Source organism: Poromitra crassiceps, assembly GCF_964638095.1.
Source record: "Poromitra crassiceps genome assembly, chromosome: 1".
Classification (NCBI taxonomy): Eukaryota; Metazoa; Chordata; class Actinopteri; order Beryciformes; family Melamphaidae; genus Poromitra; species Poromitra crassiceps.
The window spans coordinates 87750959-87763305 of NC_139623.1; the positions used below are offsets into that span (position 1 = coordinate 87750959).

General features: G+C 42.5%; 1 protein-coding gene across 5 annotated transcripts in view; it reads right to left on the reverse strand.

Annotated features, from left to right (window-relative positions):
- Nucleotides 1-808: 808 nt before the first annotated feature.
- Nucleotides 809-12347, reverse strand: part of sytl2a (synaptotagmin-like 2a) — a 50315-nt gene continuing 38776 nt past the window's right edge. For 2 of the 5 annotated variants that reach the window (XM_083646011.1, XM_083646010.1), the window contains exons 9-19: nucleotides 10963-11067; nucleotides 9655-9711; nucleotides 9422-9513; nucleotides 8323-8427; nucleotides 7449-7618; nucleotides 6524-6626; nucleotides 6268-6429; nucleotides 5757-5853; nucleotides 2986-3091; nucleotides 2702-2907; nucleotides 809-1496 (exon numbers count right to left, since the gene is read on the reverse strand). In XM_083646011.1, coding sequence (XP_083502137.1) covers nucleotides 1348-1496; nucleotides 2702-2907; nucleotides 2986-3091; nucleotides 5757-5853; nucleotides 6268-6429; nucleotides 6524-6626; nucleotides 7449-7618; nucleotides 8323-8427; nucleotides 9422-9513; nucleotides 9655-9711; nucleotides 10963-11067 — 1352 coding nt within the window. In that variant the 3' untranslated portion in view covers nucleotides 809-1347. The remainder of the gene's footprint in view (nucleotides 1497-2701; nucleotides 2908-2985; nucleotides 3092-5756; nucleotides 5854-6267; nucleotides 6430-6523; nucleotides 6627-7448; nucleotides 7619-8322; nucleotides 8428-9421; nucleotides 9514-9654; nucleotides 9712-10962; nucleotides 11068-12347) is intronic. The other 3 variants (XM_083646014.1, XM_083646013.1, XM_083646012.1) reach the window with 2 other exon arrangements.

Genomic DNA, 12347 nt, shown 5'->3' on the forward strand with positions numbered 1-12347 from the left:
CCAAGCAGCATTTTGGTAAACAAACCGCGTCACTGGGTGGCAACGGCAATGGAACCCTATGGAGCCCAAGTGGCGCGAGGCTTGGGTGTCTGACTCTAGCCAGTTAACTCTGTTTACATTTTAAAAACTGCGACATTTCACACAACTTTAACACGACATGCATATGTCATTACTCAGAATGTCAAAAGATAACCGATGTCATGGTATATTTTTTGAGATATTAACGTTTGTTTGGCACAACTCATAGCCTACTAACTGCCGCGGGGTTCCGCATTTCTGGGTGGCAAGTGACGTCACACTGATTCGTCCTATAGTCAAGATTTCTATAGTACTCAGACTTAGTTCCCAGACATATGTATAGCTTATATAATTAAGTGTTTGGAATAATATTTTCTTTCAGAATCATGGTAGGGTGTCTGGCCTTAGCCCTGAATTATTGAATTTGTTAAGAATGTTATAGGTTGTCATTTCATGGCCTGACAGCGCACTGTAGTGGTCAAAGAAGATAGTACAGCCTTTTTATACACCATATTAGAAATGAGTGGGGACTTGATGAACCTTAATGTTTTTAACTGAGTAAATAAACCTGCTTTGTAACAGCACTTGAACTGTCATTTGCACTGCTTCATTTATGAATATGTTGTATTACACAGATCTGTTTTTATGCAGAGCAGATACACAAAATCAAATACTAGGCTAACTGAAATCTTCCAATTCGCTTAATAATTATCATAAAGGCAGCACAACTGGAAAAGGAAAAAGCAAACAATTGTATTCGAATGAATTATTGTATTGTTGTTGATGAAAACCAAATAAAAATTAAGTAAAAAAAACAGCACTGACTCATCACCCTCAATGAAATACTTTTTTCATATCATTATTTGGCTTGAAATCATGAGTCTTATTAATATCTTGTTTATTGAAGACAAAATAGTTTGCTGCAGTATTAACAGTACATTTTTGAACATTAGGTCTATATACAAATCATCATTGCTCATAAATCAAAAACATCTTAACTCTTTTGAAGCAATTTCTGAGTATTTTTCATAACTTAGATTTCACCTTATGTCCAATATTGATATTGATATCCTTTTGGATATGTTTGATACATTTTGCAAGATGTGACAAAATAAATATGTGGTTGGGCCTATGAAAATCCAACTAGTGTGTGAGAGTTATTTCTACAATTTACATTGTACAGTAACAGCTATATTATAGAGATACATACACATTGCTCATTATAAGGCTGGTGCATTCACTCAGCAGTCTGCAAATTGAAATGTATAATTCGTAATGTACATCCATCCAAATTTGTTGTTTCCATCAGTTTCCATACATTTGTCAATCTCATTTTGACACGCTCTTTGCCATCACCAACATTCTCAGAGGTAAAACGTCCTCCACCCATTCGCCTTGAGACTGCATCATCCTTTCCCATAGGTTCGCTTCATCTGTCGTTGAATCCATCCAAACCACTTCTGCACCGTAACTTTTACCTGCATGGGAAAGGCACAGAAATTATATCATTATTATTATTACAAAAGTATTGGCGTAAAGTCATTTCAGATTAAGAAAGTACAGCATGTAAGAGAGAAACCAAGATGGGAAATCGGAAAAACATAAAACAAATAAAAATTAATAAAATGGAATCTGTATCTGGATATTTAATCTGGTTAGGTTAATGCAATGTGTGCAGACAGAACACAATGGGAATGTGATCAGATCTGCCAGATCCCCTCCAAAAGAGATTAGATTTCAGCAAGGTGTAAAATAGCGGCTATTCCCTTGTCTACCAACATGAGGGTCAAAGCTGGATTAAGGGTATGTATGGTCACTGCACTAGCGCATCTTCTGGTCGCCTTTTCAGCGGGGAGGGGAACTGGGGGGATAACATGTTCCTCCACAATGTGCTACATCCTGCCAGTGAAACTCCTCGCTGTCAGGTGAAAATAAGCAGCTGGCGACTCCACATGTATCGTATCGGAGGAGGCATGTGAGAATCTACACCTCCCCAGATCAGCAGAGCGGTTGGAGCAACTACCGGGACAGCTTTGACAGGGGAACTTGGCTGAGTACAATGGACCTTTTTCACAGCAGCCGTTTTGTGTCTAAAAGACAGGGTAAACACAGGTGCAACCAAAACATTAATGAGGGCCCTAGCACTGGAACACCTAAATGCATCGGAAGTTGGAAACCCTCATTAATGTTTTGGTCAATTGACCGATCCCAAGTCCCATGTTACTGGAGTACAGAGCAAAAAGTTGTGGGACTTAGGAAAGGTCAATTGGGAGAAAAAAAGGGGGGGGGGTAGAAATAAATCATCATGGACAGAAATGTCATCATCGTTATAGAAATGTCATCACCACTATAGAGATGTTATCACTGTAGGTAGAAACTGTTCACAGTGGGTAGAAACATCAACACCATGGGTAAAAACATGGAGCCAACAATAAACGGACCAACTGTGTCAAGGCAAAATTGGGCAGGTGCTGCAGTTTATTCTTTTCAACAACAACAAAAACAAGAGATCTGATCTCAGGTGTGAATGCAAGAGCATGATTAGATTGTTCATATACAGGTCCAGATTACCGGGTGTCACTGAGGTCAAGCACACAGGAGAAAATATTAAGTTAAAAATAAAAATAAAATCGGGGAACAGGTGCAGACATCATGAAACAAACAAATAGCAGTGGTATCTCACCTGTGCCTAGACCTAGTCTGAGGCCCCCGATGTAGTGGTTGTTCAGTCGGTCGTGGTCCCACACTGTGATCTCAACGCAGGCCTCCCCGAGGTCCTCCGGGCGGAAGCCGTCGTACACCATGGTGTGATTGAACATCGGGTTGGCCGTCCTCTTCACCACCCGGGTCTTCTGGCGGCTTTTCCGGCTCATGTCAGGAAGTACGGTGCTGCAGCAGAGAGAGAGTCATGTGGTGAAATGATATTGTCTGATTAGACAAAGCAGTATTCATCTTTTGATCTCCTACCATTTCACAAACGGGTCAATAATGACTCCTCTGACTGGTGGAAGGTTCTTGCAGTCTTTCACCCAGATCTGTACCTCACCAGTCTCCATCTTAGACGTCCTCTTACCTGTGGATGGAGTAAGATCATAACAAGTGGTAATGATAATAAAACACGAATATCGAGGGCAGCTCTGTTGCCAACTGTTCTCTGCCAGCCCGGTTGTTTTGAGTCTACCAGATGTTTCTGTCCACACACCAATTTGTTTTGGTCAACCTCTTTCGCCTTCATGGTCAAGAAAAGCCTTCCATGCCTGGAGTGAGAAGGCACTGGTTTCCATCAAAGACCTATACATCGATGGTCATTTTGTATCCTTTGATCAACTAAAGGGGAGGTTTGGGTTGCCCGGCGCGCATTGGTTCAGGTACCTGCAAATCAGAGCTCATGTTCGATCCAAGATTCATAACTTTGAGGTGCTCCCATGCAAATGAACATGCCTTTTTCAATGTTTTGCCGAGCCCTCCTCACTCCAAGCACCTCATTTCTAGACTTGGACAACTGTTTGATTACCGCACCATGGCCTCTACTGAGAGAATTAGAGAGGCGTGGCAGGGGGAACTTGGTGTTGATTTGTCTGACATTGTATGGGGTAGGAGTCTGTCTGTGATACAATTCTCCTCAGTTAATAGTAGGCACCAGCTGATCCAATTAAAAGTCGCTCATCGTCTTCACTATTCTAAGCATAAGTTGCACAACATTACATTACATTACGTCATTTGGCAGACGCTTTTATCCAAAGCGACTTACAATAACACATTTTTTGTCAGCAATAGAACAATCAACTATGGAGCACAGTCTGTGACAACTACAACTTCTGAAGGAACAGTGGTACAAGTTTAGGTTACTGGTACAAGGTTGGTTAGGTTTTTTTTTTTTTTTTTTTTTTTTTTATATAAGGAAAGAGAGAGACGAAGTTAGATCAAGGAGGGCCCAGATGGAGCCTGAAAAGGTGTGTCTTTAGTCTTTTCCGAAAGATCGGCAGTGATTCAGCAGTCCTGACCGAAGGTGGAAGCTCGTTCCACCATTGAGGTGCCAGGGACGAGAAGAGTCGAGATCGGGATGAGTGACTTTTGAGCCCCCGTAGCGAAGGAGGGGCGAGGCGCCCTGCACTGGTGGAGGAGCGAAGGGAGCGGTGAGAGGTTTGGAACCTGACCATGGATTGCAGGTACCGGGGAGCTGACTGGTGTACTGCCCTGTAGGCCAGTACCAGTGTCTTGAATTTGATGCGGGCCAAGATGGGAAGCCAGTGGAGCTCCTGGAAGAGGGGAGTGACGTGAGAGAATTTGGGTTGGTTGAATATCAGACGGGCTGCAGCGTTCTGAATGAGCTGAAGCGGTCGGATGTCGGTGGCAGGTAAGCCGGCCAGAAGCACGTTGCAGTAGTCCAGGCGGGAGGAGACAAGAGACTGGACCAGGAGTTGAGTCGCTTCTCTTGTGAGAAAGGGACGGATTTTGCGGATGTTGTAGAGAGAGAACCTACAGGAGCGCGCTGTAGCAGCTATGTTGGCAGAGCAAGACAGCTGGTTGTCAAGGATCACCCCAAGGTTCTTGGCTGTTTGGGAGGGAAGTACAGTGGTGTTGTCAATGGAGATGGAGAGATCTGTAAGAGGGCAGTCTTTTCCTGGGAGGAAGAGTAGCTCGGTCTTACCAAGGTTGAGCCTGAGGTGGTGGGCAGACATCCAGTCGCCAATGTCTTTGAGGCATGCAGAGATGCGAGCCTCGATTTGCGTGTCAGAGGGGGAAAAAGCTGGGTGTCATCAGCATAGCAGTGATAAGAAAAGCCATGAGAAGAGATCACATAGGCAAGAGATCTGATATAGAGAAGGAAAAGTAAGGGGCCCAGGACTGAGCCCTGGGGGACACCGGTGGTAAGAGGACAGGATCTGGAGAGGGACCCTCTCCATGAGACCTGGTATGAGCGATTCGAGAGGTAGGAAGCAAACCAGGAGAGCACAAGCTCTTCCCCTCTGTCTCACCACTGTGTGACAGGTGTCAGACGTCAGAGGGCACTCTGTCTCACGCCTTCTGGTTCTGCCCTTCACTGTCGGGATTCTGGGCAAAAATATTTGACTGGTACTCTAAGGCCTACAAAATAACCCTTCAGCCTGGAGGCAGAACTCCCATCTTCGGCTGCTCGGAGACCTCTCTGGACTTCTCTACAGCTGTGCAACAGTCTCTGACACTGGGGACAACTGTTGCCAAAAAACTCATTCTGAAGGAATGGAAATCGCCCTCTTCACCCTCTTCAAAATTGTGGTTGACAGACATGATGATCTCTGTTATAAGGATGGAGAGATTCGGGTCCCTAAGGATCAACTAAATAAAAAAATGTCTAACTATTTTGGACATGTTTTTAGCCTACCTCGATGAGGTTAGGGGCAGCAGGTGACTTGCCCAGCTAGTTCCTCATTGACCTCTTACACAACATCTCGTAGAAGCACATGCACCCTATCCAGCTGGTAGCACCATATTATATTACAAAACTGTAATATTGAGTGTCGTTGTGGCATGTTGTTGTTTTTTGCTCCCCCCCCGTGTCTGAGCCTGTTTGTTTGTCTTGTTCTTGTTTTGTTTCAAGAAAGAAAAAAAAAAAAAAAGAAAAAAAATAAAATAATAATAATAATAATAATAATAATAATAATAATAATAATAATAATAATAATAATAATAATAATAATAATAATAATAAAACAGAATGGATAGAAGTTGCAAAAACAGAGGAGTTGTCCACTCACTGTGGGATATTTGCGGTAGGAACCGAAGAGCTACTCGCATCTGTCCTCTTTTGTCTGTTGAATGTGAAGGAGATGCTGTTGAGGTCAGTGCTGGGACCTAAAGGAATCAGGAAGAGGTACAGTCTTGTCAAACTACTTATCAATATGAATGAATACATTATTTTGAACACGTTAAAAACAAAAAGTCACAAACAAATACAAAACAAATCAAACATATATCATATATATATGTTTGTTTTCCCATACTTAAAATAACATAAAATAATCCCGCCCCAAGGGCAACACAACACAATATACACAGGCTATGGATAGATCCCCCCCCTCCCAATTATTTATTTAAACATTTCCATAATTTTTATAGTACAGAGAAAACAGATCCTGGGGGGGTTGGGGCGGGGGTAGATAATCATCATCATCATCATAAAGAGAGAAGAGAATACAGAAAAACAAACAAACAAAAAACAAACATACAACAATCATAGTGAGATGGATATAAATATTGAGACTTTACCCTGGCTTTTAAGGCATAGTCATGTATCTGTGTGTTGCTGAAGTTCCACTCGGACAAATCCAAATCCACTTCGCCAAGGAAGCTGTTGCGTCCAAAAGTGTCATGGTGCCACACTGAGATGTTCAGTTTTTGCATTTTCAGTGCCTCCATTATGATTTTAAACTGTAAAAAGAGGAGTGGACTTCAAAAAATGTTTGAAAATATGGAATAGATGTAATGAGGAACTTTGATAAATACTGTATAATGGAATTCTTACCCTGAGGATTTCATTGTAGGTGGGATTTAGAGTCTTCTTTTTAACACTGGTTTTTCTCTTTCCCAACTTTGTTCGGTCAGGCAGAAGGTAACATTTCACATACCTAAAAAAAGAAAAGACACTTATATTAATAATCTAAACCAGAGGATTACAAAGTGGTGGGCCTCTCTAGGGGGGCTCCAAACATGTGAAAAAATATTACATTAGTTATCAAAAGGAGCTATCAAGCTTACAGTAGTATAACATGTTATTACATTATAATTCTACTTTCATATTAAGCCTATATATAAAACAAGGGGTAGGACTTGATAAGTATTTACTTCTTCCTACTCCTTTTCGGGCATGATAATATAAATTGGTTGTGAATTTGCTGTATACTGTATGCTGTGAATTCTAATTGACTATGCTTGCTTGGCATTTTCTTGCCTATATTTATTTCATTCTTTATCTTTATGTTTTTTTTCACCATGTTCTAAATAAATCTAATCTAATCTAATCTAATCTAATCTAATCTAATCTAATCTAATCTAATCTAATCTAATCTAATGTTGGCTCAATTATTGAGTGTCTATGGGATAAAATAAGAATCATAGCCATAGGCATCCAAAAATTGAGAGAAACTAAGCAAGTAAACTAAAGGGGGCTGCCTTTTTCCAAGCTTTGTCTGAGGGGAGGCGCACATTCTCAGACTTTGAAAACCTCGGATCTAAACTATAGACAGAAGCCTTATTTATCCAATTGGCAGTGAGAGGTAGCGGTTTGAAAAATGTGAACTTTGAATGAATAATCCTAAGCAGTGGTGGAAATGGTCAGGTTTTACTCTGGGAACCCTACTTATGAGTAGGAGGTCCCTAGGTAGGGGGGGGTCTCTGGACGCGGCGCGGCCTGCCCCCCGCCATTTCTGAATGCTTGACTGAGTACCTACGGGTCAGAGCGGTTCTTCTTGGGTTCGGCCACGGCCAGATCCCTGCAGTGGACTATGAAGATGTGAAACTCTCCAAGCTTCTGGACGTAGTTCACAGCAAACTGGATGGTGCCCTGGATGTCAATGTCACCAAAGTCTACAGCATACATGCTGGTGATGCTACCGCTGACCTACACATTGATGATAAAGCAGAAGAAATAAAAATTATTACATTTTTTTTTTATTGTACAAAACAAGCATTACCATCTTTCTACAGCATAAAAAATCCTGCAGCAGTTATTGACAGTCTTATGATAATAGAAAATGACATTCATAAGGCCTAAGGGTCTAAACACCATACATTGCATATCCATACATTGGAGGCTTTGAAATTCACTATGTAGGTTCCAATACATATTACATTTATATTAAAAACACTATCATACAGAAAACTCTACTTAAAAAGCAAAAGAATTGTGGGTCTAGACGTGAATCGTTATGTTCGAATGTTTCGTGTTTATGAGGCTTGCATGCTGAGGGGAAGCTTTAACACAACATAGAGCGAGCTAGCCGCGTGACCAGCTGTCTACCAAGAGGAGTGCCGCCCAGAGGGGCCGTGGGCACATACGCCCTGGCCTGAGCAGGCGAGGTGGAGCTGAGGTGGCCACACTGTGGAGCAGAGCCAGTGAAGCAGTGGCATGGTAAGAGGCCTGATGCTAACATGCATCATATATATGCATATATATAACAATGCCGTTTATTCGTCCACAGCAGATGCATGACTGGTTGGTTTTGATGGTAATATTGAGTCCCCTAGACAAACGAGAGCTAAAGATAGGATGGTGATAGAGCAAAAGCACATGCAAAGCCAATCGGGTCGTGACAGTGGACATACGGAGGACATGGAGGCCATGCCAGAGGAAATGCTTATGTTAGATGTGGAGCTGCCAGTGTTTCTCCTCCAGCCCATGTTATTCTCGGAAGCGCTGTCACTGTCCATCTAAAAATGAGAGAGAAATAAGGAAGCTGTGACTCACAAGTAAAAGCAATTTTTTTTTACGACCGAACAAACACCCGCTAGCCCGCTGCTGCTAGCACCCGCTAGCCCGCTGCTCAACTACACCTGCTATTTTCTTTCGACCTAACTACACCCTAGCTGTAGGGTGTAGTTTGGTCGAAAGAAAATAGTCCCTACATGAAACTGCTCACAACAAGGTTTGTGGATTATTTTGAGGTCATGATTTCTGGAAAGAGACATTGCTGTTGAGTTTTTCAAGTGTATATTTTGGCGCTTTGAGCACCACAATCTGAGTACCAGCCAGTTCCACTGAATTCGAGAGGCAGGCATCTCTATCTCTGATATCTCCAAAACTCTGCAACTCACACCAAAACGATCTACGGTAGATGGATAAATAGAGTAGGATACCACAGGAATCAAGTCCAGAAGACCTGGATGTTAGCCCTTCCAGCTCTTACGTGTAGAAGTGAATAGGATTTTTGTATGGTGATTTCGGTTAAATACATGAAATAAGGTCTGTGGGTAACAACATTTTATGAAACAGCAATTTTCTGTTCAGCAAGATAATCTTCACAAATGAGGACCACTTTTATTACTTTTGAAGTGTTTTCTGAAAATCGTATTAAAAAAAAAGCATAAGCTTCAAAGTCACAAAAGTGGTCCTCATTGTCAAGATTATCTTGCTGAACACAAACTTTGCTGTTTCATACTGTAAACTTTTGTTAAGCACAGACCTTATTTCATGCATTTAACTGAAATCCCCATACAAAAATCCAATTCACTTTTATACCTAAGAGCCAGAAGTGCAGTGACTTCTGGGTAAACCTACAAAAACACATCATCCCTCCAGTACTCTATAGCACTACAGGTAAGAAGAAAAATATGTATTTTTGATTTTGGGGTGAACTGCCCCTTTAAGACAAACTTGTGTCATAAGTAAGATGTACAGCAGTCAGCTCAGCTAACAGCGATTTACCTCTGCCTGCTGAAAAACAGGCACTGACACACTCATCTTTTTGATCTGCTCTGAGTCAGAGAGAGCAGAGGCTGATGGTGGCCGTGCAGAAACTGCAATAAAGACAAAACACATATATCTTAGTTACAATGGCATATTGAGTAGTTATAAACTACAAATGTATCCTGATATTTCACAGCCCAGTCTGTTTATTTCTTGAAAATGTATAAAAAATGGTAGGACCATTTATTTACCATCATCTACACTGAGATTCAATTGTCCTCCTTGGATACTTTCACTCCTTTTGTCTCCTAAGAATTAGGAATTTAGGACAATCAAAATGTATTCTTATTATGCCACTCCCATATAAAGTAATATAAATAACTTCAGACATATTATTACAAAGAAAACTAGAACGACCACACCGCGGATATATGCCTCCGCCAACAAGTGAGCAGTTGACATCCATGTCTGTCCAGACTTTGACGTTTGAGCCAAATGTGAAGAGATTCCATCAAGGCGTACTGAGATATGGCGTTACCGAGCTTGAAAATGGTGTTCGAGGTCACAGTGACCTTGAATTTTGACCATCAAAATGTAATGAGTTCATCCTGGAGTCCAAGTGGACGTTTGAGCGAAATGTGACGAAATTCAGTCAAGGCGTTCTTGAGATATATCGTTAATGAGGTAGAAAATGGCGTTTGTGAGGTCACAGTGACCTTGACCTTTGACCACCAAAATGTAATCAGTTCATCCTTGAGTCCAAGTGGATGTTTGAGGCTAATTTAATGAAATTCTGTCAAGGTGTTCCTGAGATATGGCGTTTACGAGCAGGAAACGAGCGGTCATGAGGTCACAGTGACCTTGAACTTTGACCTTTGACCACCAAAATAAAATTACTTCATCCTTGAGTCCAAGTCGACGTTTGAGCCAAGAAATTCCGTCAAGGCCTTCCTGGGATATCACATTAATGAGCTTGGAAATGGCATCACAGTGACCTTTGACCACCAAAATCGAATCAGTTCATCCTTGAGTCCAAGTGGACGTTTGAGCCAAATTGGAAGAAATTTGGTCAAGGCGTTCCTGAGATATCGCATTAATGAGCTTGATAATGACGACTTTCCCCCCATTTTTTAGGCATTCTTATGCTTTATTGATAGACATACAGTGTGAGAGAGACAGGAATGTATGGGAGGGAGAGAGGGGAAGACATGCAGCAAATGACCGCGGGCCGTATTCGAACCCAGGTCGCTGTAGGGAGGACTGAGCTTCATATGGTACGCGCTCTACTCGGTGAGCCCCAGCGACGCCCCTTGACCTTTGACCACCAAAATGTAATCAGTTCATCCTTGAGTCCAAGTCAACGTTTCAGGCAAATTTGATGAAATTCTGTGAAGGCATTCCTCAGATAGCCTATCACGTTAACGAAGATATCGCCTGGCTATCGCCGGCGGAGGCATAAAAATATTTTTTGCAGCTATTAACTAGAACTACTAGTGTATAAATATCAGCTGTTTGCATGAACCAGACTGTGGTATTTGAAGTAGAAAGGGCTGTCTTACTTGCTGTGTGCAAGGTAAGGTTTTCCAGACTTTTGGACCAGGACATGGGCCTTGAAGATGTTCGCTTCAATGCTGACCTGATGGGGCTAGAATCATCATCATTGCCTGCCACAAACGAAACAAAATCAGCTCTGGAAAATACATCCGACACAGAAGTAGAACAATTTCTGATTCACGAAGCTTGCCAATTTGATCAAACATTGAAAGTGTTGAATGCTTAGTAAATCAGTATTTAGTATGTAACATGGTAATTGTGACATGAGAAGCTGTGTACTCTCCAGGCTGTAGCTTTAAGTAGGCCCCGCCCAGTGGTGACGTCTGGGTGTGTTGTGTTCCGGTGGACTACTGTGTACTAGGGAGAGTGTTGTGGCTGTTTACCCTACCGCACAATAAATGAGTAGTGCTGCACCGTTACCAGGTCTCTATCCTTTTAGTCCACTCCAGTAAATACATCACATGGTGTCAGAACGGCAGTAGTTAACGACGCTACCCTCGCCTTCAGAAGTGGACGGCCCACTACGTTTGATGGGCAATCATTCAAGGAGTGCTAACGAGCGCAGCTAACGAGTGCTAAGTGGACGTACTTTTGTTCTCAGGACCTGTTGGACATTTCGGCCTATTGTTTTAAGCCAGGTCGTAAGAATGCAGGCATTAACACCTCCACCACCGCTGTTACTGACTGGTAACCTGGCGGAGAACTGGAGGAAGTGGGAACAAAGACTGAGTTTGTACTTTGTTGCTGCAGGGCTGAGTGATAAGCCTGAGTCAAGGAAGATCGCTGTGTTGCTTCACTGCATAGGGGAGGAGCCACTGGAGATATACAACACGCTGGACATTGATTATGAGGATTCAGCCACGCCAAAGCTGGATGAAGTAATAAAGGCTTTTGAAGCTTATTTTGCCCCAAAGAAAAATACAGTCTTTGAGAGACATCAGTTCTGGGCACACAGCTTTGATGGGCAAGCTGGTATTGACAAGTTTATTACGGAGCTACGGCAGAGAGCACGTAATTGTGAATTCAAAGACACAGAGGATCTCATGATACGGGACAAAATAGTATTCAGCATCACTGATAATGGATTGAGGGAGAGGCTGCTCTCCATCGCTGATCTAACATTAGCTAAAGCAATGGACATCTGCCGGGCTAAGGAAGTAACATCTGCCCAGGCTAGGGCCATGTCGGCCAGCAGCCCAGGCGAGCAGTTTGTGCATGCTGTTGAGAAGCCGGGCCGCCAATACAGGAAATTCAATGTGCAGTCGGGACGACAGGCGGAGCCAGCCAGGCGCTCACACGCCGAGCAGCAGCGGTTCCAGTGCAGCAGATGTGGGAGAGCTCACAAGCCAAGGAGCTGCCCTGCATACAATGCTGAATGCAACAAGTGTGG